We start from the raw sequence: 27477 nt of genomic DNA, 5'->3' as shown, positions 1-27477 counted from the left end.
AAAAGCGGGCAGGTTACCAACCTGAGTGAAAGGGGAGCCCATGCTCTACCCCACTGCCCCAGCTAGGCCAACTTGGGTGCAAGGATTTTGGATGGGAGCTGAGTTAGGTGAAACACCAGAGGAAGAGGATAACTGCAGTGTAGACAGACTCATAGTTTGAGCATGTCAAGCTGCTTCTTCTTCATAACAGCAGCTCCTGGACACACACACACACACACACACACACACACACACACACACACACACACACACCCCAACTCTTGCAATTTTATCATGAGTCTTGTGATAGTTGTTGTTTTATTAAATCCCCAGCCTCTGGAACCAAACTCTCTCATCTTTCATTTTAAAAACTGAAAAGTAAATTTCCAGCCTTCACAGTTGCTGAGAAAAAGCTTGAAAACATGATCTGAGTGCACTACAAAACCTCAGACACTGGAAGGCAAACAAAAAGGAACCCAAAATATATTTTTAAGACGATCTCATTATATAGGGGGGCCTGATTCCTGATTTTGGAACACTTGGGATTGGCCATACTGCAAACATTTTACTGCGAACCAAAAGTGGAAGTGCTACGTGTAACACAACCCAAAGCTACAAAGGGTCTATTGCCTTCTTAATCTCTTGACAATCCAATCTTTTTTATCTCACACCTTAGAACAGGGGTCGGCAACGTTTGGCACGTGGCTCACCAGGGTAAGCACCCTAGTGGGCCAGGCCAGTTTATTTACGTGCTGACGAGGCAGGCTCGGCCGATCGCGGCCCCCACTGGCCACAGTTCGCCGTCCCGGGCCAATGGGGGTGGCGAGAAGCCGTGGCCAGCACATCCTCGCCCGCGCCGCTTCCCGCCACCCCCATTGGCCCGGGACAGCGAACCGCGGCCAGTGGGGCCGCGATCGGCCGAACCTGCTGCGTCAGCAGATAAATAAACTGGCCCGGTCCACCAGGGTGCTTATCCTGGCAAGCCGCATGCCAAACGTTGCTGACCCCTGCCTTAGAACTTGATAATTGACCTCAATGTACAATTTCAAGGTAAGACGCCAAGAAGGATTGATTGTCTTTTATACCCCAGCCCTGTCGTCATTTGCAGGGAGTAGCAGTAGCTTGTACCAGGGCATCCGCTACTCTCAGTGCCAGTCTTTGAGTGTGCCAGGCTGCTGAGCTGGGAGAACTGTCTGCCTGTTTTGAGGTTTTCTGTAATACCCATCACCTTAGTATCTGGGCTCAGCTCCCAGGAACAGCATCAAGGCGCCAGGCAGACGCAAGCTTAGTGCTGGCATGTCACTTCTAGCCAAAGGGCCCTACCTGCACTTCGTCATGGCTAGAAAAGCAGATAAACAGCTCCCGCGGCTCGGAGGCATCTAAGGGTATGTCTACACTGGAATTAAAAACCCGCAGCTGACCTGTGCCACCTGACTTAGGCTCACAGGGCTTGGGCTGTTTAATTGCATTGTAGATGTTCAGGCTTGGTCTGGAGCCCGGACTCTACGGGAATGTCTACACTACCCACTAGACGCAATAAATCGACCCCCGAGCGCTTTCCCGTCAACTCCTGTACTCCAGCAGCGCGAGAGGCGCAGGCGGAGTCGACAGGCAGGGCCGGCTCTACCATTTTTGCCGGCCCAAGCAAAAAAAAAAAAAAAAACGCTCGAACTGCCGAAGCGCAAAAAAAAACCCCAAAAAACTGCTCGGACTCTGCCGCCACAAGAATGGATGGAATGCCGCCCCTTAGCATGTGCCGCCCCAGGCTCCGCTGGTGCCTGGAGCTGGACCTGTTGACAGCGGCAACAGTCGACTCACTGAGATGAAGACATCACGATAAATCGATCTAAGTACGTCGACTTCAGCTACATTATTCACATAGCTGAAGTTGCGTAACTTAGATCAGGGCCGGTTTCGTGCCCTAGGCAAAACTTCCTCCTTGCGCCCGCCTCCCCCCTGCCCTGAGGTGCCCCCCCGTGGCAGCTCCCCAACCCCCTCCGCCCTGAGGTGCCCCCCCGTGGCAGCTCCCCATCCCAGCTCACCTCTGCTCCGCCCCCACCCTGAGCCCTGAGGCAGCTCCCCACCCCCGCTCCGCCCTGAGGCACCCCTCCCCCATGGTAGCATCCCCCCCACCCGGACCGGTGGCCAGGACCAGGGCAGTGTAAGTGCCACTGAAAATCAGCTCGCGTGCTGCCTTCGGCACGCATGCCATAGGCTGCCTACCCCTGGTCTAGGCCTTTCCCTTTCAGACTCTTTTCTACCCTAATATTTTGCAGTTCTCTTATAAAAAAAATAGACAAAAAAAACCCTGTCAGATTCTTAATTTCCCCTGGAAAACAATAACTTGCACTTCCCTGACTGGGAATGAAGAATGTGACTATATGGGCAGAGGAGAAAAGAAAAAGCAAGATGAAAACTGATTTGAAGGTCACTTTGTTGGTGGTCCTGACCTCCAGTGTATCTCAGCAGATCTTTTTTTTTTTCCAACACCAGAACTTACTCTCCTAGCCAGTGTGCTGCCTCCTAGCTTCAGAAGTAACTGCTGGAGAGGAGACATGGGTTTGCTGTTAAGGCAGAGAGAAGATGTGGTCTCTGTTCTTGGCTCTGCCATATGCATCCTGTCTTACCTAGGGCAAGTCACCTAGGGTGTGTCCACACAGCAATCAGAGGTGTGACTGATGCATGTAGACATACTCGAGTTAGCCCATGTTGCCATGGCTTCACTGCTGTTGGCACCTGAGCTAGCCTGATTAAAGCTAACTCGGGTATGTGTACATGTGCTGCAATCACACCTCCGACTGCAGAGCAGATGTGCCCTTAGAAGCAGATTTTCAAAAGTAGTTAGGTGCCTAAAGATGCAGATAGGTGCCTAGTGGGATTTTAAAAAGTGCCCAGGCCCTAACACCCATTGAAATCAATGGGATTAAGGGCCTAACCTGCTTAAGCACTTTGGAAAATCCCATCTGCATCTTTAGGCTGCCTAAATATCTTTGAAAAACTGCCCCATTGAGCGCAATTTTCAAAAGTGACCTCTGATTTGGGATGCCTCAGTTTTCCAGTGCCCAATTTGGGACACTTTGTGCCCAATATTGAGAGATACTAAGCAGTTCCCATCGATTTTATTCAGAGTTGCTGGTTTTCAACATTTCTGAAAATCAGGTATGTCTAGTTGGGCAAGCACCCCAAAATTGAGGCCACTTCTGAAAATTTTACCTTCCCCCCTTTCTACCTCAGGTTCCCCACATGTAAAAAGGCGATAATGAACACCCAAGGGACTTAGGAGCACAAGACCCACTGGGAGTTGTACTCCTAAATCACTTAGGTGTGATTTTGTAAGGCACTTTATACTGATAAGGTACTTTATGATTCTGAATTGAAGGATATAAGTGCAAAGTATTATTATGACAGCTTGTCAGAAAATGGGTGTGTGTGTGAATTTCTCAAAATTTTATTTTTGCCCCAAATTTCTGACTAGTATTAGTTATTAGGGCTATGGACAGAAAAAAGTTCCATTTCAAGCAGGAAGCTTCCATTTAAAGCAGATTGTCTACACTGCATGTTCCCGGATGTGAACATTTACACGCTATTTCCAGTTGATTCCATCTGCACCTGGAGATACAGGTCTAAAAATTCTATCCTCAGACGTTTTGGCCTCAGCTCCAATGAGAAGTATCGTCACATATCATGAATGCAGAATATAGACAGTGGACAATCTATTCAGTTGGGGTCATTAGATACTAATGTAGTATAAATGCTAAGTATATATTGCACCTTGGGATGTGGTGTCTGCCATGGCTAAAGAAACATCCTATTTAGTAATTAACAGTGAGAAATTTGCCTTTCCAAGTTTACTTAAATAAAATACAAACAAATTAATGTAAGATGCATATGAATCATTTTTAAAAGGTCTGACTTTTTCTCCTGTAAAACGTGAGTGTGCACCTCTTTACCTATACAAAACATGTATTTGCATATGCAGATCAGGTAACTGTGTTTCTATCTCACTGGCTTAGGTAACTGCCATTTCTGTGTCTGTGAATAAGTACACATTATGATTTTGTGTGCACAAATTTCAAAGTCCTGCTGAGAATGTGACCTTCAATCTAGAGCCTACAGTTAATATTGAGCAGTCACAATTTCATGTCATTTTACACTCACAGTGTCCCTTATGAATACAAAAAATTCAGGTGGCCAGTTTGTATCTGAACTGTCAGGCTCCTAAGTGAGCTGAAAACATTCTATATATTGCTAAGGGATGTGGAAGAGAAGATTCCCTCACTAAGATTTGATGTATAAACCTGAACATTCCTGCTCTGGGAGCTCATCTATTCTGTACTGAGTTTCCAGCTGTTTATTAAGCTTCCAGTTGTAGCCCTTTCATGTGAAGGGAAATATAAGATTAAGAACTGGAGAATGCAGAAATAATAACATTATTGGTCACCTGTTTTTGACAAGGTCCCACACCATAGGCTCCTAAACAAAGTAAGCTGTCACGGGATAAGAGGGAAGGTCCTCTCATGGATCAGTAACTGGTTAAAAGATAGGAAACATAGGGTAGGAATAAATTATCAATTTTCACAGTGGAGCGAGATAAATAACGGGGTCCCCCAAGGACCTGTATTGGGACCAGTTCTGTTCCAAATATTCATAAATGATCTGGAAAAGAAGGTAAACAGTGAGGAGGCAAAGTTTGCAGATGATACAAAATTACTCAAGCTAGTTAAGTCCAAAACTGACTGTGAAGAGCTATAAAGGGATTTCACAAAACTGGGTGACTGGGCAACAAAATGACAGATGAACTTCAATGTTGATAATTTCAAAGTAAGGCACATTGGAAAACATAATCCCAACTATGCATACAAAATGATGGGGTCTAAATTAGCTGTTACCACTCAAAAAAGAGAACTTGGAGCCATCATGGATAGTTCTCTGAAAACCTCTGTACCACCTCCAGCAGCAATCAAAAAAACTAACAGAACATCAAGAACCATTAGGAAAAGAGTAGATAGTAAAATAGAATATATCGTAATGCCACTATATAAATCCATGATACACCCAGACCTTAAATACTGCATGCAGTTCTGGTTGCCCCATCACAAAAAATTGGAAAAAGAATTAAAATATTAGAATTGGAAAAGTACAAAGAAGGGCAACAAAAATGATTTAGGAGTAAGGAACAGCTTCCATATGAGGAGAGATTTAAAAGACTGGGATTGTTCATCTTAGAAAAGGGACAACTAAGGAAGGATATGATAGACGTCTATAAAATCATGAATGGTATGGAGAAAGTTAATTAAAAAGTGCTATTTACCCATTCACATAACACAAGAACCAGGGTCACCCAATGAAATTAATAGACAGCAGACTTAAAACAAACATAAGGAATTACTTCTTCACACAACACATAGTTAACCTGCGGAACTCATTGCCAGTGGATGTTGTGAAGGCCAAAAGTATATCTGGGTTCAAAAAAGAATTAGATAAGTTCATGGCAGATAGGTCCATTAGTGGCTATTAACAAAGAAGGTCAGGGATGCAATCCTGTGTTCTGGGTGTCCCAAAACCTCCAACTGCCAGAAGTTGAGAGTGGATGACAGGGAATGGATCACTCAATAATTGACCTGTTCTATTCATTCTCTCTGAAGCATCTGATGCTGGCCACTGAAGGAGACAGGATACTAAGCTAGATGAACCATTCGTCTAACCCAGTACAGCTATTTTTACGTTCTGATGTTGCTAATCAACCTTGGGGGTCTAACGCATATGATGTATTTGCCCGTGGATACTTAACAGAAATCCCAACATTCTAGGAACTCAGGGAAATGCTTTATCCCTATCTATTGATATTTAAAATCGATGGGGTAAAATCCTGGCCCCACTCAAGTCAATGGTAAAACTTCCATTGACTTTAATAGGGACAGGATTTAAGGAGATATTTGGGGAGAAAACAGAAGATCCAATGTTTAGATGCAATAAAGTGCATTCAACAAGGAAAAGTTTTAGAGGAGGTCAAGAAGGCAAACAAATATTCTGTTAAAAATGGCAACTGTCAGCATGTTCACAGAGAGAGCATTCCCAAGGTTTTCCAATAACTACACTCCAGTCCCAGTATGCCCACAAACAACTTCCCTTCTATAGAGTGGCTACAAAATTAATCAATCACTATTGATTTTCATCGCCTGATTGCACTGAGGTAAGAAAATCCAACGTAGTTGAATGATTGATTAATTACTTCAATAATTACAGGTAACAAATCTAACTCTCCCTCCATTCCCTCTGGATCTCTATTTTTTGAACCAATATTTATAAAACTCAGGATTTTTAGGTTTTCAGATCTATTTGGGGCTCAAAGCCAGTTTTGTATCTCTAAGGAGCTGGAGAGAGAACAAAGCTGTACAACTGATTCTGAATTACTATCTCTGAGTTCTCACCAGCAATTCACTGTTCAGGATTCCTAAATGTTTCGAAACACTCTTATAAGAGTTCTGTCCCAAGAAGCTTTCTGTAAGTTTGGAGGTCCTGACTGGTTCATTGGTTTTCCTCCTGATGAAGCATTCCAGTAGAACACGGGGTGTTCTGTCTTGTGTTTGTTTTGTTTTAAATAAGTTAATAAAAACAAAAAATATAGATACTATTAACTGCAGAAATAAATTAAATATATAAATGTACCATAGTAAGTTTAGACATACAGCTAGGGTTGAAATTCAACCTATATATTTTTATAGGATTTTACGTAATGTTTGTAAAGTATAACAGGCTATGGCTAATCCACAGAGGATAACAGCCTACTAACTGCTGTGAGCTACTAGATTTGTTACTTTATTAAGCAGTAAAGGCCCGCGCTTTGGGGCTGAAAGTCCAATGTTCAAAACCTGCATATGAGCCTTAGAACATAAGAACGGCCATACTGGGTCAAAACAATGGTCCATCCAGCCCAGTATCCTGTCTTCCGACAGTGGCCAATGACAGGTGCTTCAGAGGGAATGAACAGAACAGGTAATCATCAAGTGATCCATGCCCTGTCACCCAATCCCAGTTTCTGGCAAACAGAGGCTAGCGACACCATTCCTACCCATCCTGGCTAATAGCCATTGATGGACCTATCCTCCATGAATCTATCTAGCTCCCTTTTGAACCTCGTTATAGTATTGGCCTTCACAACACCCTCTGGCAAGGAGATAAGCTTCAACATAAAATAAGAGCAAGCGGCAAGTTCTTCATTCATTTTGGCTACACATTCTTCTTAGGATGCAGTTCCTGCCATGATGTGTTTGCAATGGAAAAGATCCATTCTGCTCCCATCCCTACAACTCAATTAACTAGGATAGAGGGGGATTTTTTTCACTCAGTGTTAAATAAGGGTGATGGGAGGGGGAGAATAAAAATGAAAAAAAAATCTTACTTATTATAGGTAAAAAATGTGCAACTCAGAGTTTCCAGCGGATGTTGTCCAGCCTTCCAATTAGAGAAGCCGAGACACACAGTAGTGCCATTATATGTAACTATTTATACAGTGTCGCTCAAGCATTGTTTATCTTATGAGCATAATTTATCTCTTCTGCAGTGCTACCCAATTTGTTTTGATTTCCAGTGGCCCCTCCACAGTCTAGTCTAGTGTTTTATTGTATATATATTTTTTGGCCGCCAACCAAATGACTCTCCCGTTATGTTTCCATGCAGGCCCCACAATAATCAGGCCCCTCCTGCTCTACAACTTTCACATCGTGTTTATATTCACTTTATGGGTGAGATGGTGTCCCCTCTATTTCTCCTCCTCCCGCACCAACTGGCAGTTCCTCTATGGCTCATGTTTTATGCAAGAGCAGAACTGAATTTCTCTCTTTTTTTAAAATGTAGTGGCTTGTGAAAAGGTCCCACCACATCAGCTCTGGAGACTTAAATTCTCTGTCCACAGAACATGCCCAGCATAAGCAATAGCAGAGCAAACCTAATGGTGAGCTGGGATAGGTCATCTGCAGGGATTGAATCCAGGACTTCTGGAGCTAAACACAAGAGCCAGCAAAAGCAGGACCAGATCTATTAGTTCAAAGGACTTAGCAGACTCATAAACCCTTTATAACTGGCCTACCCTCTAGAGGGGGACAAAAAGCCACATTTTGCATGGGTTACCATAGCTTCCTCCACAGAGCACTGCCAACATACCTCCTCCCTAGCCCATAAAGCTCACTTCTAGGGGTGAGAAGATCACTCAGTTTCCATAGTTATTCCAGCCTTGGCCTCTCTCTATTCCAAACTTGCCAACAAGCTTGCCCTAGTGGATGTGGGTTTCTAATGTGCAGACATCTGTCTTCTCAGAACTAGACTGAGGCCAACTACATCAATGTCTTACTCCAGAGAAGTTTAATCCAGTAACACTCTGAAGGGAGCTCCCGCTTTGAGCTGGTGCATGCATGTCGCTCAGCTGCTTGTATTAGTGTGAAATTCCTTAATGGCGACAGGCCCTACTCACCACCTTTTCTCATCTACCCCACCTAAATCCAATCAGGTCGTAATTTTTGGCCAGTCTTAATCTGGGTTACAGTTTAAGTGATGACCTGCTGTAGCATGGAAAGGATCCTTATCCCTTTATCAACCACATGAGCAGGATTTTCCCCCTTTTTATATAGGAAAATATAGTTAGCATTTGACCATCAAAAAATGAATTCCATCTGGTTTGGCTTATATATGTAGGGCATTGCCCTGACGCGTAGGTTGGGAGGCACAGCTTACATGGCTGTGGTCACCCCTCATGAAAGAACCTAGCACAAATGAAACTGGGGGTTACTTCTTATGCCAGGAAAGCATTCTGTGGCTAAGCAATCCGCAGATAAATTCCCTCACCCTCCCACCTGCTGCCACCATAAGCCTCTTCAGAAATTCATTGTTTATGAAATGATTACTCAAGTATCCATTCGATCCCAGTGCATAGGATTGCAGATCTTTTATTACACAGCTGTATATGTAGCAGGAGAATAGTTCACAGCAGGTGTAACAGGCACGGTCATCGAAGAAATAAACCAAAGCACCATTAGTCAGCTGGTGGGAGATGCAGTCTTTATAGTTTGAAGCAATGCAGAAGGCTTTATACCACCCTACCTATTCTCTGGCTGCCACGCACCTCAGTTGTAAGCTATTTTGTTGGCGGCTCTGAAAGTCTGAGGGCTCATGTAACTTCCCACATCTAATTTCCCACTTTGTGCCATTTAAAACTGACCCCACAGTCTCTTGCTTTCGATCTGAAGCCCACAGGCTCATGCATTGCCCTGTGTTGTGAGCAATTAGCTGCCATGCATATTTGCAAGTCACACACAGACCCACTCCTGAATATCTTAAAAGGCAAGAGGCTTTGGTCTGTTTGGCTCACAGTACGTTTAAAAGAAAAAAAACTGACTGTCACCTTTCCTCAGACTCTGAGTGCGTGAGAAACCCATCGCTTTCAGCACAACGGCAGGATAGACAGTCTGTGAAAAAATACCTGCTAACAGAGCAGCAGCAATTACTGACCAAACTGTAGACTGGTGAGTTACTGCAGAAAAGAGGCCCATAGTTCTACAGTGGCTCAATGCACAGCTGCAGGGAGGATGGGATAGTGATTGCCAGGGCAGTAGTGCTAAAGCATCCAACCCACTGCGTGCTAAGAAGACTGTGACTTCAGCACAGGTAGCACTGATTAGACTTTTATGCAGCAGAGCACCTGCTCCATCCAACAAACAGAATTTCTCTTGAAGGAGAGAAGCCCGATAAGAGTACACAGGGCAACAGGGTCATCATTACACCCAGGGCCAGCTCCAGGCACCACCTAAGGAAGCAGATGCTTGGGCGGCCAATACAAAGGGGCGGTACTCCGTCCGCTATTGGGGTGGCACGTCCGGGTCTTCGGCGGGAATTCGGCAGCGGGTCCCTCAGTCCCTTTCTTCCTCTTTGAGCTGCCGCCGAAGTGCCGCCGAAGAGGAAGAGAGGGAGTGAAGGACTCGCCGCCGAACTGCCACCAAAGAATGGAGCGGCACGATCGGCTTTTTTTTTTTTTCCGCCGCTTGGGGCGGCAGAAAATCTGAAGCCGGCCCTGATTACATCCAATCCATTTGCTCTGGTGGAGGGAAGCAGCATGCAAACCCATTCTAGGTGAAAAGGGCTCCTTACTCAAGCCTGCTCCAGTGACACAGGGGCAAAGACCTCATTTTCTCTCATTCAATTGGAATCATTTGTTGGCTGATTTCTGTGGTACTAGCTAGTGACTGATGGGGTTTGTGCCTCAACCATCACCTCCAAACACGGAAGCAACACACACACATAGCAGCCAGCAGTCCGGGTCCGGCCAGGAAAGTCCCAAGTTTCTACACAAGGTCTTGTGAACTGCTATCCCTGCCACTGTAGTGGGACATTAAGAGAGTGAGTGTTCTGTGCCTCTGCAGTCATTAGTGGTGAGCTAGCAGTGGGAGGGCAGCTGTGGAGAACTGCACCTTTAAGGGGCTTGGGCATTATACCTTGAAGGGTATGTCTACACAGCAAAGAAAAAACCCCGGCTCACCCGTGCCAGCCAACTCGGGTTCGTGGGGTTCCGGCTGCAGGGCTGTTTCATTGCTGTATAGACTTCTGGACTTGGGCTGGACCCCAAGCTCTGGGACCCTCCTACTTTGCAGGGTCCTAGAGCTCGGACTCCAGCCCATGCCTGGAAGTCTGTAGAGTAATGAAACAGCCCCGCAGCCCAAGCCCCATGAGCCCAAGTTAGCTGGCACAGGCCAGCCGCGGGTGTTTGGTTGCTGTGTAGACAGACCAGAAGAGGTTCTGCTCTCCACAGCAGCTATTGCGGGATCCTGGGAGACCAGCCGGAGACCTAGTTGCAGGGTAGCAGCTCTTACTGATGGTCAGGATTCCTGCCAACAGCAGGACAGTAACTGCACTGAGTGAACCCTGAGCTTTGGTAGGGGGAGAGAGAAATAATGGGCAAGTGTGTGTGAGAGAAATGACTTCTCAGTGATGGAGAACACACTGTGAGACTGCAGACTGGGACTCTCAGGGGTACACAGAGAGATGGAGGAAAAACATTAAACCTTCTCAATTCCCAGGAGAGAGACACAACAGAGTACAAGTCTGGAGATTCTCCTGATGGAGAATGTGCAGGAGATGCCCCCTGAAGAAAGGAGAAAAGGTCTACAGGTCCTCTCTCCTCCCTAAAAATCCCCAGAATATATATATATATAACCTCCACCTTCTCTGGCCACCCAAAGACCCAGCCTCCCTCCAGTATTGTCCCCGGAAGATTTCCTTTTACAAATTATTGTTAGCTACATGCCCCTATAAAGCCAGTACAAAGTTACTGTCTGATCTAGCCAGGGGTGTATTACTGCAGTATCTAGAGGCCCCAGTCATGAATCAGGGCTTCATTGTGTTAGGTGCTGTACAAATACAGCATAAATAGGTGGTCCCTGCCCCAAAGTGCTTACAATTGTCTGTATTTGCACAGAACATGATCTGCTATCCCCTGCCATCAAACCTGCCACATGAAGCAGAAATCCAGGAGGCACAACATGCCCTGTTTGGGAGCTGCTGAAATTTAATATTTGCTCCTGGGTCAAATCCTGAAGGTTAATTACAAGAAAACAGGAAGTGCAGGTATGTGTGGCAAATTGTGTGTTAGCAGCATAACGGGAGGCCACCTAGAGTAAAGGGCAAATGGTTTTAGCCTTTGGAAGCTTGACAGAAGAGAACTGCAGAGAGAAAGTCAAATTCAGCCCTGGCATGAGTGGTCAGGACTCCCCTTGGCGCCAATAGGAACTGCACTGTTTTTTTGCCATGGATGAATTTCATTCAGGGTCTAGGGGGCAGAGATGTTCCCCAAATCATGAAACACCCAAGTGTATAATGATCATGTGTTCACTGTAATGTTAGATGAATAGCTACTGACCACAGTAGCTGAGGGTGAAGGGAAACGTGGGGGTTCACTTGGGTTCTGTCAGTGCAGCAGACTGAAGTAGAATGGAGGCCCACTGAAGAGGTGCTGAGTATCTGCAACTCAGTCATTGATGTCAACAGGACTGGCCTTTCAGAAGAAAGAAATCCTGCTATAAACCACCTAGGCACATTCAGTGAATCAGAACGTATTGCTCCAGCACAGCTGGACAGCTCTGCCCACCCACCCCTGCCCGGCCATTCTAGTATCATCCAGTCCTAATGCAGAGGTAAATAAAATTACACCAATCTGCAGTCTAGGGAATAAGCCACCAGCTATTCAACACTCCGATCAGCTATTCATCCTTTCATGCTGCATGTTGGAGGAGAAGGGGGTGTTTTAATAAGTGGCTAGTTGGGGTCTTGGATCCTAATTGAGCAAACTGTATTATTTGTCAGCATCCGCTCAATCACTATACAGAGTAGCAAGCGAGTGTCTGAAAGGACATTCTGGGCAGGCAGATACTAATTGTCCTCACAGCAAGTCAGTCACTGGCTTTCTTTAAACATGTTTCCTTCTTAACAACGAGGAATGAGGTGGAGGCAGGGGAGAGGTGGAGTGGGAAATACCTTAATTAATTTCACAGTGTCTGTTTTAAGCATCGTAATCCTGTTATCTGTGTCTCTGGTCCCCAATTTTCACTCTCCTCTGCATGCTTAAATGCAGATAATGTAAGTAAAATACATACAGTAAAACCTCAGTTATATGTACTCCCACTATCTGAACCTTCCTTTCTAGTGAACTGCCAGCATATCCCCCAGTCTGATTATCCAGACTCCCAGTTATCTGAACGTATTTAGAGTGTCTAAGAAATTCGGATAATCAGATTTCTACAGTAATTTTATATGTACAAACTATAATTGGGTGTATTTTCTTTCCTGCTATCATGTCACAAAATACAGTTTACTATATGTACTTAGCAGACATATACTGCACATGTGCACCAGTTCTTAACTTCACACATGGGACCAATTGCCTAAAGAGTTTATTTGGAACTATGGGCCAATCCCAAAAAGTTTGGAATTGGGTTTGGTTTGGATAACCATCCAAGAGTTCATATGCGCATTCAATCTACTGAGATGTGCTGAGTCTGCAAAGTTGGGCAAAGATCTGGAAGTACTTTTTCCAGTCCCTAATAGAAACACTGCAAGAACAGTTGCTCTGTTCTATGGATAAACAGAGGACTTTAGTCTCCAGGGCCACCACTAACATTAATATTCAAACAAAAAATGTTGAGTCTTTTTTTAAATTTTACTTTGGCTTTTATGTATCATCTGTCGGATAGTAATGACTTTGTGATGTCATGTGCCTACAGAAGGCCAGATCAGAGCTGGTGCCCTTGAGGTAAAAGGCTCTGTACTCCATTGCCAATCCCATGTGCCAACCAGTTCCCTAGCTGGACAGCTAAATGATGTAAGGGTTATGCCTTACTGTGGAGAGCTTGGTTGGATGTGGGGCGACACCTTGGCCACAGCCCAGGACCAGTAAAATGGTTGCTGCTGAATTATCTTCTGGAAGCACTATCCCTCTGAGATGGTTCATCTATAAGCACAGCGTCAGCTGAACAGAGAAGAAGGTGATAAAGGACACTAAAGATGGGGACAGGGTATTTTATTACCCATGAGGAACTTATAAAATTGAGTGTAACCTTGCATAGGGTGCTGTCTCTGGTGTGTTCATCCTCAGGGATAAACAGTTTCACTGCAATTAATAGCGTGTCATTGTCTGCCTGTAGCTTTGCCTGTAGTACTCAGAATCTAGTCTTGTCACCAAGAAGATGGACCAGTCTGGAGCTCGGTGAGAACCTAATTACCATCTTATTTGGTTATGTCCTTACTTGTCATGCTTGGGCATCATTTCTGTGACGCCACAATAATTGTATTGCCTGTTCTATTCAAAATGGCTTTCTCTCCCTGGCGAGGCCATAAATTGGGAACATATTGGGTTTGATTCCAGACTATTCACGCAAAACTTTGCCCCCCCCGCTCCCAACCACCCAGAAGCTCAGCAGGTAGCGCCGTCTCCATGTGAGGGCACTTGCCATGATCTTTCCCATTGGAGATGCAGCATTATCACCCAAGCAGAGGTCATATGAAACATTTGATAAGAGGAAATCTCCCTTGCTGTGTGTGCTTACTGTACATTCACTAATAGCTACATATGCATTTAAGTACCAAGATCCCTTTTTACCGAGTATGTTTTGCTCTTGATGGGAAGTTTAACCAAACTCTCCTCAGTAACGCTGAATCCTTACATCATTTATCTGTATGGCTGGGGTCTGGCTGGCACATGGGATTGGCCATGAAGTACAGAGCCTTTCACCTCAAGGGTACCAGCTCTGATCTTCTGCAAGTGAGTGACACCCCAAAGTCATTACTATCTGACAGAGGACCCATAAAAGTCAAAGCAAAATGACTTTTCTCAGGAAGTGGGGTGAGAGAGGTGTCCATGTCACAGAGAAACAGTTAAAACTGACAGCACTGTTGGTGATCTTGGCGTATGTCAACTGGAATTGGACCCTTTCAATAGCCCAAAAGTACCAAATCACAGCCCTTTCCTTGACCCCTTGTAGCAGGGTGGTCACCCATTCCTGTCATAAAGGGCTTAAAACAGCCCAGGAGAGGGTTGTGGCTGGAGGCAAGCAGCCCAGGTTGATTGGGGAAGCAGCCTCAGCTATGGCCACACCCCAATGAGGGCCCAGCTGGCCCTTATAAGAGGGCAGTGGGCTAGGAACACACAGACACACTCTCTCTCGCCTTTGGAGAGGGAGGGACCTGGCTGCTGGGGAGTGTACCAAGGTATCTGAGGTAGAGCAGGGCTGGGGGAAGGCCAGAGGAGCTGGGGGACTCTGGTCTGGAAACCCCCCAGGTTGCCGGCCTAGTCTAAAGCCAAATAGGTACTGGGATTGCAGAGGACAGCCCAAGGGTAGACAGAGGCAGCAGGTCTATACCCCCATTGCCGGTGATGAGTGGCTTATATACTGCAGCCTGCCCCAGTGAATGGGGGCTAGATGGGGACTGGGCAGTAGCCATATACTGAGGTGGGGATAGGGGGTGGGGGTTCTCCTGGAAGGGGAAGACCCAGAGACTGTGAGGTTACTGCCACGGGGCAGCACCCCAGTGGAAAGGGACACCAGGGTCTGGGAGGGACACAGGGGCCCAGCGGTAGCTAGACATTGGCCAACAGAGGGCGCTCTGGAGGCTGGAAGCTAATTCCCTGAGAGACCAGCAGGAGGCGCTGCAGGGGTGAGTCCTGCATCACTACACCCCCATGCACCAGAACCCCCTATTTGGAGTTTCTGGGGGAACAGGCAGTGTAAAGCAGGTCACCAGGGGATACCCTTATGCCAGGGAAATCCCCAGCAGCCTTTGGGAAATCTCTACATCTCCTTTGTTCTATTGGAGCAGCACAAAGGGGAGTAGACAGGGGCTGAGAATCTGTCCCTAGGTGCACAATCATGCATGCAAGTCAGGTGTCTGTATGCACAAGTCCTGTTGCATGTCTCAGCGGATCACTCCCTGCAGAAGTTAGCCACAGAACTGTGCTCCCAATTTTTCAGAAAATCTGGACCTGGCTGGAGCGTATATCCTCTCCTCACCAGCACAGAAAGTATGACGACTGTTCAGGTTTCAATTAGTTCCAACTATTTGGGAACAGAATGTATTCCTAGAGGGGGAAAAAAATGAGGGAGAAAGCAAAAAACTTTATTAGTCAAGCTCCGGATCTGAGAACAGCTGGTGCATTTTCCTGCTGAGTCGGCCGGTCACTGAAAGGTGGCAAAGGAAGCTGGCACAACAGTGCCAATTGTTTGCCTTCTATGAGCAGGTGACAGAGGCAAGCTGGTGCATTGATTCTCACATTATATTTTCATTAAGCCATGGCAGATGGCATTTGAGACCACAGTTTACATATCATAATTTCAGAAGAAAGGTGGCAGTGAAATTGATGCATAAATTACTCAACTTGGATTCACCCAAACAACATGCGGGAGAAGTGGAAGTGATAGACAAGAGGGATCATAAAAAGCTGCTGTCTTTATTTCTGCATTGAGTCCTCACCACATAATGAAAATCTGGGGCATCAGTTTCTCTGCTAAGCAACATACCTATGTCTAGCATCCTGACACCGAAGCAGCTGTACTGATGGCAAGCCACAGACACGAGGGAAATCGCAATTTTGCCCTTTTATAAATGAGGCCAAAAGTACTGCTTGGAAAACGCAGTTTGGGCCAGCTCCTCAGCTGGTACAAATCAGCATAATTGAAGTCAGTGGGGTTATGCTGATTTACACCCATGTGAGGACACGATCCTTTGTTATTAGATTTCCCCCTTAAAGAGACAAATTAAAATATATAAAACTCAGAGTGCAATTGACATCAAACTTCTGTTCTCTATCGGTTTACATAGACATTTAGGGTCACGTTCTGATCGCAGCTGTCCCAGTGAAAATCCAGAGAAACAGTGCTGCCTACTCTTACGGCTTTATCATGGATTTCACAAAATCTGCTTTTGCTCCGAGAGCCCCAATTCTGGGAGTCATGTTATCCACAGAGAATCTCAGCTTTTTTTGTTTCTGGTTTTTTGTTTTAGAGCAAGATTCTTGGTGGCAAAGAAAAGCTTGAAAATGTGAACACTAAATGCTCAAGAACCAGAAGGCCAAATAAATCTCAACCCCAAATTCATTATTTTTTTAAATCTCATGCTTTTTAAGCCAATTTCATGATTTTGGGGGGCCTGAATAATTACTTTTGAATGCTTCAGACTAAAGATACTGCATAAATTGGTTTTGATTTCATTTTTTTTAGATTTAAATAATAAAAAAATGTCCAAAACCCATTCAATACTCCTACACAGATAACTGATTAACCAAAGCAATGAAACAGCTCATTTCTCCCTTCTTTTCTCCACTGCAGGAAAATATCCTCCTTCTTCTTGCAAAACCCCATCAGATTAATGGTTTGCAGAGTGCCCAAAAGGTTAGCAATAGAGCTGCATGGAAAAGGGGGGAGGGTGTTTCTCATGGAAAATTTTGACAAACACCAAAACATTTTTCATTTTTGTCAAAAATTGTAGTGAAATTTTTAAACTTTTCATTAAAAAAAGATAACTGAAAACATTGCAGGTTTTGACAACCAATTTTGGACAAGCGCTGCAGAATACTAACAAATCTTTGGTGGTTTTTTTGCCAGAAATGTTGCCAGACAGAAAAAATCCAAAATTTTTGAGGAAAGCAGGGACTTTCTGTGTAGGTGACCATATTTCCTAAAGTAAAATCAGGACGTTCGGGGCTCGCCCAAGCCACACACCACCACCACCCTGTACAGGGCTCGCCAGAGCCACCTCCCACTCACGACTTGGCCTGAATGCCTGAGCCCTGTGCCGCCCACGGCTGGGACTGGGCTGAGCGCCCGAGCCCCTGCTGGGGCTTGAGTGCCCCCCTGAGCCCCGTGCCGCTCATGGCTGGGGCTGAACCTTGTGCCACCTGGGGTTGGGGCTGACCCCAGAGCCCCACTGCCTGGCACCTTGCGTTACTGCCCCCCTCCAACGTTCCTCTGCACCCCCCTAGGGGGACACACCCAATATTTTTTGTGAACTGGGCATTAGTTTGTTTGATCTTGGCAACTGATCTGTTGGCAAGAGCAAACAGGACAAATGCCAGTTTTTGTCAAAAAGTTGGAATGTCCGGGACAGGGCTTTAAAAAGGGACTGTCCCGGCCAAAACAGGCCATATGATGACTCTATTTCTGTGGAGATTTTCATTTTGTCGATAACCAGTGTTCTATCAAAAAACATTTAGACAGAAAATTTTCAACCAGCACTAGTCGTCCTGTTCGGGCTGTTTTGGACCATGTGGCGAGCGGGAACAAGTCCCAAAGACTGAGGCCCTCTGCTGGTAATGCCCTGTCCCCATCTTCTCTTTTATAAGAAGGCGGAACGAATTTCATTGCTCACAACTGTGGTGGTACATCAGTGGGGAATAGGCATGTCCCATGTCATTTAGGATTTAATAGGTCATGAGCAACACTTTAGACTATCCCTACTGCAGTGGAGTTACTCCAGATTTACCCCGGTGTAGCAGAAATGAGAATCAGGCCTTTTGCTCTCTAATTTATCCTTCCCAGATCTCCTGTTTGACAGTCCCCTGCAGCAGGTGCTTGGAAATGCTGCCTTTTACATACCAGTGAAAATGTACCTAGTCTCCTATGTAACACACACTGGAACAACCTCAGCTCTGCTCGTGGGATGTCACTGAGCTACCCTGGATGTTCCCTTGAGCTGACCGCCCCATTTCCAGTGCCATTCCATCTGAGCCAGCGCCCAGACACTGCAAAGAGCAAAGGGGCTGAACCCTGGGATAGCAACAGACCCTTGTCCGTTCTTATGGAAAATAAAAGAAAGTAAACCACAAAGCAGAGTGCAGATCTGTAGAGATGAGCTACACCTCAAGCTGGTATGATACATTTCAGGGATGGAGGGGTGGGAAAGAGAATGAAGAATACCAGGGTCACTCCACTCCTCACAGAAACATTTCACAATTCCGGACCTACCTAATAATGTTCTCTCCAATGCAGCTAGAGAGGTTCCTTGTCTTTGTTATTTGGACTCATCTTTTCTTTACGCTGTAAGCAGAAATGGAAGCCTGATAATCTGCTGCCACCGGGGCCCGCTATTTTCCCCTCCAGGATCATCTTGTGCTGTTGTATTCACATTCACCTGCCCATGTAGCAGTTAATTAAGCGCAAGAGTTATGAAGAACGCAGCATAGCATATGGGGTAACCGGACAGAGCATGGGAAAGAGGTCACATGATAAAATGGAGCGGTGCAAGGCACAGCCTGTTTGCATCCTATGCGCCACTGATTAGGCCTTGTCTTTTTATTTTCTCTCTCTCTTTTGGGAATGGGGGCAGGACAGTTTATAAATAAAATCCATCAGTAGGGCTGGATTAAGAGGCAAAATCTATAAAATCTGTGCCTTGGAGGCATAGAGGCCCATCAGAAGAAACAAATGAGAACAGAGCAGCAGGCTGTGGCCAGGCAAGGCTGTGACAGTTGCCAGCCAGATACATGAAGTGGGATGGATTTTATCAGCAGGGCCTCAGAGGTGGGAGGAAAAATGAGAGCCACTGGGGAAAAGTCAGCCTGGGGGCCCCCAAAGTTTTGGGTGGATCCAGGTCCCAAATAACCTTAATTGCTTTATATGCCAAAACTCAGGTGAGGTTCTCTTTATCTGTTACTTATAACTGACCCAGTTTTGCAGCCCTTACCCTGAGTATCAAACTACTCATGGGCATAATCCTGTTGAGTTCAATGAGATTGTTTGTTTGAGTACTTACTACTCAATGTGAGTAAGGGTTGCAGAAACAAGCCCAGTGCAAAGAAAGGCAAGCCCCGGTCTGTTGGCAGAGCTGTGTCGTAAAGGCTCAAATGTACGGAGAGAAGGGAGAGATGAACGGTAAAGCACAGAGGTGATATGAACAGGAAAACCTAAACAAGGGGCAGCTGAAAAGTGCAGGGAATATGGTGATAAAGGAAATACCCATGAAGTTGCATCTCCAGTGATCTCATCCCAGTGGCAAAGTAAAATTTAAAGAAATCAGACAAGGCACCTAGAGTGAAAGCAGCAGGAGCGAGAAGTTGTTTTGAGTCTGAAGAGGATATTCTTGTGTTTGGCCAGGTTGGACTTTTTTACACTCAGTGCAGCAAGGCTAACCATACTATATACCAGGGGTCGGCAACGTTCGGCACGCGGCTCGCCAGGGTAAGCACCCTAGTGGGCTGGGCCAGTTTATTTACCTGCTGACGCGGAGATTCGCCGTCACGGGCCAATGGGGGCGGCAGGAAGCCGCAGCCAGCACATCCCTCATCCGCGCCGCTTCCCGCCGCCCCCATTGGCCCGGGACGGCGAACCGCAGCCAATGGGGGCCGCGATCGGCCGAACCTGCTGCGTCAGCAGGTAAATAAACTGGCCTGGCCCGCTAGGGTGCTTACCCTGGCGAGCCACGTGCCAAACGTTGCCGACCCCTGCTATATACCACCAGTGGATTTAATCACATAATATATATAGTCCCAAATGAAGTTCTTGGTTTAGTTATAAATCTGTCACAACAGGTTGGATTATGTGTAGGGCCCTACCAAATTCATGGCTCATTTTGGTCAATTTCATGGTCATAGATTTTTAAAAATCGTCAATTTCATTATTTCAGCTATTTCAATCTGAAATTTCACAGTGTTGTAATTATAGGGGTCCTGACCCAAAAAAGGAGCTGTGGGGGGTTGCAAGGTTATTGGGGGCAGGGGGGTTACGGTACTGCTACCCCTACTTCTGCACTGCTGCTGGTGGCGGTGCTGCCTTCGGAGCTGGACAGCTGGAGAGCGGCAGCTGCTGGCCGGGCGCCCAGCTCTGAAGGCGGAGCCACTGCCAGCAGTAGCACAGAAGGGTGGCATGGTATGGCATTGCCACCCTTACATCTGTGCTGCTGCTGATGGGCACTGCCTTCAGAACTGGGCGCCTGGTCAACAGCCGCCGCTCTCCAGCTGCCCAGCTCTGAAAGCAGTGCAGAGGTAAGGGTGGCAATACGGTGACCCCCCCAAAATAATTTTGTGACCCCCCCAAAACTCCCTTTTGTGTCAGAACCCCCAAATTGAGAAACACTGGTCTCCCCCATGAAATCTGTATAGCATAGGGTAAAAGCACACAAAAGACCAGACTTCATGGGGGGAGACCAGATTTCATGGTCCGTGATGCTTTTTTCATGGCCGTGAATTTGGTTGGGCCCTAATTATGTGGGATGAAATACAGTTAGAAAAATAACAGTACAATCCAATTACACACAACCCCAGAATATAGTATAAACCCACAGCATAACGTCACGTCCATCAGCACAGTGGCAGAAGTCAGAGAAGAATTTCTGCTGTGACTTATTTGTGCTTCCAACCCATTTAAAATGTACAAGAAGATCACAAAAGAATCAGACCAAGCTTGTGCAAAAACACTTTAAGAAAAAGAGGTTGAAGGGTGGAGGGAATTGTTTTTATTTTGGACTTTCCTAGATTCCATTCATGGTCTGAAACCTTGGAATGGGTTGGTTTAGAGAACACAAAAGCATAGGATTCCTGGGAGTCACTGGCAAGCTACTCCAACAGTGGGAAGTATGAATCTGGATTGTCTGAGCAATGTGAACTCTGGATGCAAGCACCTTTGAAATACTAAATATTGCACAAGAAACACTGCACTTGTGCTGCTCTCCTGCTTTGCAGTGGAACGCCCTGTCCGAATCATTACTGACGAGAACGGCTTGGAGAACTGTGCTTTTCTCCACACAAAATTTTGACTTTTTGTCAAAAAACAAACCAACCAAAACTGGAACGTTTTCAGCCAAAACGTTTTTGGGATTATGACGAAAACTCAAAATTGTCCATGGAAAGCGGACACTTGCCATGATGACATTCATTTAATCAAAACCTCAGTTTTCCACCAAAGACCGGTTTCAGTGGAAATTTTTACACCAAGCCTGTTATTGCCACAGCCTTAACTTTACTTTGTCTGGCATTCGCACTCAGGAAACAGCTTCTGTTTAATGTGTCTCTTATACTTATTGTATAATTTGTGGCAGTGCTTCAGGACCACAGATGGGGACCAGGGCCCCTCTGTGCTAGGAGCTGTACAAACATAACAAAAAGACAGCCCTTGCTTTGAAGCATTTACAATCTAAGTATAAGGTGAGAGTCAACAGGTGAAGGTGATAAAAAGCTGGGGGAGCACAAGGTAACAATGAGATGATTCTGATCAGTATGATAAGCAATGGGCACACTGCTGATTTGGGCACCTGCTTTTGTTTTAACTACTCTGGGTTCAAATCTGCCAGTTAGGCACAGCACGGCATTAGCGACTGTGTGAAATCATCCCTTCCAGCCCTACATGCCTATGTATCTATGATACCATCTGGGGGAGCCTCAGGGAGCATACAGTACCTCTTCAGGGGATGTATCTAACTCTCCCAGCAGTGCTGTCTCTGCTCCATGGGCTGGTTGTGTGGGAGGGCAAAGGTGAGAATGTCCCTGCCTCCTCCTCCCACACAACTTTGGCATTCTGGGCACCCCCAGAGAATAGCGAGGGAGCAATCCCTCTACTTCCAAAAGTTCAGGGAATGTACTTCCACTTGGCTCTTAGCCAGGCTACGCAAAGTGCAGGGGAAGGCTCTTTATACCCTCTCTCCCAACCCCCACTCATGTAGAGGCCTAGCAGAGTCTAGTACTTGATTGCTATTCAGGGCAGACAGTGTGCTTGGGACTGTAGGACATCAAAGAGATAGTTCCTGCCCCAAGGAGCATATGAATTACAGCTGACAGGCTGGTGAAGTTCCCCAAAGTTTTGGGCTGCTTGGTTCAGCTCAATATATAAAGAGGGGCCAAGAGCCAGCGGCAAAGTTGGGACCTGTATGTGAATCCAAATTTTGCCTGTGTTGGGGATTGAGAGTGGGTGGATCTAAAAATCAGCATCCAGGTCTGTTGCTACCTTTAATGTAGGAAATGGAGTGGGAAGTTTATAAATTTCATAAAGTTCAAATATTTTACATGTTCGTTCATTTTTTGGCCATATTCTGTTCTGATTTACACCCTGTGCAATCCCAAAGGCCAGTGTACCTTTTTAAACATTTTCCAGTGTTTTAGTTTATCAACTTTCTGCTAGATCAAGCTGATACGGCCATGTTAGTCATTAGAGAAGGTTGCTAGAGAAGGATCTATACTGGTTTCAGATAGTTTCCAGAATTGATCACCCACTTCTGTAAGAGATTAAAAAGACATTGTCAGAAAAAGAGGTTGGGGAGTGGGGGGAGAAGGAGAGAGACAGAAAGAAGAAATAAATACATGGATATAGTTATTTTGGGTTTGTTTCTGTGAGTAGAAATTCTGTGTGGGCTCCTCTCTCACTGTTAATGGGAAATGTTTGTCATTTTTTCCATCTAGAGCCTCTGAGAAGAAGGGGTTCTAAATGTATTTGTAAAATTGCCTCCAGGTTTATGCTTGGCATCTATACTCCCAAACCATGGACTGAATTTAAACAACAATTACTTGATTTGTTGGGACAGATTATGGGGAGGGAGGGAATTTTTCCATGCCTGGTCTGGTTGAAATAAATTCAGATGGCGCCGTCAGCACACACAATCACTTATTACTCGAAGAAATATACTATTGTGAACAATCTGCTTCCTGGCAGGGAGGAAGGACTGGATCACCAGTTATTAACATTTTTCCTGTCTGGAACCTAGCAACTGAACTGTCCATGGTTTTTTGCTGGGACCCACCAATCCCACAATGTTTTGGGGGTCCTGGTGGATGTCCCCTAGTGATGCTCTCTGCAGTATTCCACATAGGTTGTGAAATCCTGCACTAGAAATCTTTTCTATCATTAATTTCTATACTGCACATTTCTCTAACAAACTTCACATGGATGGAGTCCGGGTCCCATTCCCTCACTGGGAAAAGATACAACTTGTTCAGGTTTTGCTTAAGCTTTTCCTAATATTCTTATTTCAACAAAGATTCATGGGGGGGAGGGAGGCGGAGTCCATTCGGGTAACATTCGTTTCTGAGTTAAAGGGATGTAAAGACAATAAAATCAGTTGTGTCCATCCATCCTTAATTCACACTACTGGGCCCTTACAGTGTGAATTAAAAGGCCAGATTGCCAATCCTAGAACCAAACCCTCCCTTGACAGGCACAGTGATGGGGACCAAAGATACTGCCTTGTGGTTTTCTGCAGGCAGATCTGGGGCACCATGCTGTGGGAGTAACAAAGCTTTCTGTCCGGAGCAGAAATGTATTACAGGGTAGGTGTATTAGTAGCTAGCCATCAACCTACTGAATATGGGTTCCCCCTTAGGAATGTGAGGGGCAGGCTGCATGTTAACTGAGCCCACTTCATACATTCTGTGCATTATGGGCCTGATTTAGCAACACACGTAAGCATGTGCTTAACATTAAGCTTGTGCTTAAGTTCCATTGAAGGCCACGCTGGATCATGACCAGTGGTGCTACCTTGCCCTGCTGCCCGCATAGGGGTGGCAGGGAAGAAGAGCACCAGAAGAGCCCTTTCATTCACTATGCTCACCAGTACAAAGCCACGAAGGAGCAAAACCTTAATTTGGAATGTTCAGGTGCACGACAGTTTAAGATTAGAGTTAGTCAAATTATTCATTACAAATGTAGCCTCTTTCTGATCAGCAAATCAGCTGGGATTCAATCCTGATTATCTTCAAACATATTCATTAGCTTGCTCTATATAGTTTAGACAAAGAGTTTGCAGCCTGTGCATTGCTGGTGATCTATTTGGCATTCATGGGGTGTAGGTGATCACCTAATTCACATGTTGTTACTTCTGCTATCCAGTTTTTAATCAGGAGAACAACAAACAACAATGATTAATATACTCAGATATTTTATTTTTTCAGGCATACAATTGTGCTATAATTTGTGAACATTTCAGAATCTGTGAACACTTCCACGCACAACTGACAGTTATCCAACTACTTGCACATAAGGAGTAATAGGACCTCCACAAGCCATTGCAAATTGAACTCTTGCTTTTCTTGTATTTATTATTTATAAAAACTCCCAATAAAGTCAGTTATTGCACTAGAGAAATATATAGTAGAATGTGCAGTTTCCAAACAAAGTAGTATAAAAGCATGCAATTCAGGTTTGAAGTACCAGGGGTGAAATTCTTACCCCACTGACGTCAACGGCAAAACTCTCATTGACTTCAGTAGAGCCAAGATTTCACTCCAGGACTTTTGTTGTGGGAAGCACAGTATCTGGAAATACTAAGGGAAGAATATAGAGAGATCAAAATAGCAAGTGAAACAGAACAGAGACATGCGACGATCAAAGAAAGTTCACATCTTTATAATTTATTAATGATGATGGTCTGATCGCTTCTGGTTTTTGTATTAATTGATTCCATTACGTACAGTATCTCATTCTATTGCAGCTCACTTAGCTATATTGCTGAATAAATGACGTGACAATTTACACACAAGGAGAGCTGGAAATGTAGCAGGAAAAGGTCTCACAGCTTCCCCCAGTAACTTACTGGGAGTTTAGCCAACAGCTTATGATCACATGCTCATCAGGACACAGTTTCAGGAATTCCCTCCCCATACTTTACATTTTTCATCTCTACCAGTTTACCAAGGCAAATGCCATGGGAAATCGCCAAGATAGAGGCATCCAAACTTGCTAAAGAATGGGCAAAGAAGCTGATTCTTTTCTTCACGGAGGAGGGTCCTAAGGAAAAAAAATGTCCGGGGTTCTTTGTTCCAGTATCCTGGATACCAGAAAACTCCCACGCTTGTCAAAAATAAGAGCAGCACCAGCAGTTTTTTTAAAAGCAGGACGATACACTGCTGGATTGAAGAGACAATTAGGTGTTCAAACACGAATTTATTCAAATGTTAACATGGTTACAGTCTCTTTCTTCTGTACAGTATGGGTGAAAAATTACAGGAAAGAACACACACACTAAAAGACTAAATACTCACTACTATCATTATCATCATGATGCATAAAACACGTCTAGTAATATGCTTCATGCAAACAACAGAACCTCATTCCTTATTTTATTTATCCACAAGTCAAATCTTACATCTCTTCGTTAGGCTAGTCACAATGAATAGCCTAAACTTTGCTCTCCACACCCAAATTTTAGACCAGTGGTTTATGTTTTAAAAACTAGCAGCTTCCCAGTTTCTGCTAGATGAGAGATTCTTTCTTCCACAGAACTGTCCCTTCGGGGAAAATAAATTACTGTTACAGTAAACAATTCCAAAACACAGTTTTAGCTAGAGTACTCAGTGGCACCAATTTACTACTGAGTTTAAAATCAACTGGCTCCTTTCCTCAACAAGATCTAGAGATTATGCTCCAAAATAAAACAAATTTAGAAAAAAACGCGCTTCACAATTAAATAAAGGAATGGCATTTCCTTTTTAAGGCAAGAGAAACCCTGCAGCCTATTAGCAATTGACAAGGGGAACCTCCAGATACAAGCTGGATGCACAATCATAAAACAACCAGACCTTTGTTTATCACAGTTCAGCATTGACATGTATGCAGATGTGATAGAAAGCCACGATGTCTGAAAACCAGTATTTCAGGCGTTAAAGGAGTTTGCTTCTGACTATATATACTTGTACAATTAATGAGGAGAATGTTTTAAATAAGTAGTTTTAAATATGCATGGACACATACAATCAGTGAAGAAGTGCATATTAAATTAATCTTTCATTGCAGCCTTATATATTAGTACCTTTGGCCTCTTTGATATCTTGATTATTTCAGCACTTTTGAACTTTTTGCTGTTGCTGCTGATGATCATTATGAGAATTCTCGACTTTTAACATCAGGTTTAATTTTTTTTTTTAAAGGAGGGTGACCTTACAAGTTCAAGACTTTTTAAAGGTGCCCCTTTAAATAAACAAATAAAACAATGAAGCCACCCCAGAAAAGAAAAGTAACTGGCAATTCAGGATTACATCCGGACTCCCCCCACCCCTTTCAAACGATCAATCAAAAGTTAAAAGGGACCCAATACTGTAATAAAATGAATAATTCTAAGAAACGATTATTACGAAAGCAGCAGCGTGGGACTTACATTTGCAATCTACCCACCAAAAGTCGGGGGCTCCCTAATTCTTAACAATGCACTTTGGGAGTGGAGTTAGATCCCGGGAATCTTTTGTTCTGAGCCTGCTGGCTGGGCCCCCTGCCGGGTTCGTGCCTGATCGCTCAATCAAAGCGAGTTGCTTCACTTGCTCCCCTTCTGTTTGAGAAGCAGGGTTGATCCGGGCGCAGACAGACACAACAATCTCCCCCCCTCCATCCACTCCCTTCGCCTGGGGATGTAGGGAATCGGGGCCAACTCGGGTCGATTCGGCTCCCGGATCAAGTTGGACTGGAGCGGTGTGGAAAAGTTTCCCTGGATCCGCCACCCTCCTGGGGGATAAGGGGGTGCGAAGGGGGTTCCCCACGGGGGTGGCTAGAACCCGGCTAATTGTCCCGGCGTGGGGAAGAGCCGCGAGGAAAGAAATTGTCCCGGGTACTCACCAGCTGTAAAGTGCAGAGGAAAATCAAGGTACAGCGCCCGGTGCAGCATCCCATCCTCCCCAAGCCCAGCGGGTCCCTCCAGCCGCTTGAAGCCGAAAGCACCAGACCAAGAAGCGGGGCTGGTTCACTGGGACCTGCCCGCTACCATCTCCGGGTCCAACTGCCTTCAGCCGCATCCAGGGACCGTCTCTGCCAGCAGCCGGGCTGAGAGAGCAGCTGCCTCTCCCAGCCGTGAGGTCGTGGAGCAAGTGAAAGAGCCCCCTCCAGGGAACCGCTTGCTGGGGAGGAGGGGGAGGAGGGCGGGCGTGTGGGGTCACATCTTAAAAAGGCAATGCCTGATAGAGGCTCTGATCCAGCATCTTTGCCAGCAGTGTGGGGAGCCTTGCCATTGACGTCAATGGGATTGGGGTCAGGCCCTGCCAGTCAACTTGGGTAGCTGCAA

General features: G+C 45.4%; 1 protein-coding gene across 2 annotated transcripts in view; it reads right to left on the bottom strand.

Annotated features, from left to right (window-relative positions):
• NKAIN4 (sodium/potassium transporting ATPase interacting 4) overlaps window positions 1-27271 on the bottom strand; it is an 84269-nt gene extending 56998 nt beyond the window's left edge. For both annotated transcript variants that reach the window (XM_054044905.1, XM_054044906.1), the window contains exon 1: window positions 27036-27271. In XM_054044905.1, the coding sequence (XP_053900880.1) occupies window positions 27036-27089 (54 nt within the window). In that variant the 5' untranslated portion in view covers window positions 27090-27271. The remainder of the gene's footprint in view (window positions 1-27035) is intronic.
• Window positions 27272-27477: the final 206 nt, after the last annotated feature.

The sequence above is a fragment of the Malaclemys terrapin genome, chromosome 12 (assembly GCF_027887155.1).
Source record: "Malaclemys terrapin pileata isolate rMalTer1 chromosome 12, rMalTer1.hap1, whole genome shotgun sequence".
In the NCBI taxonomy this organism is placed as follows: Eukaryota; Metazoa; Chordata; order Testudines; family Emydidae; genus Malaclemys; species Malaclemys terrapin.
This window is presented reverse-complemented; position numbering and strand designations above follow the sequence as displayed.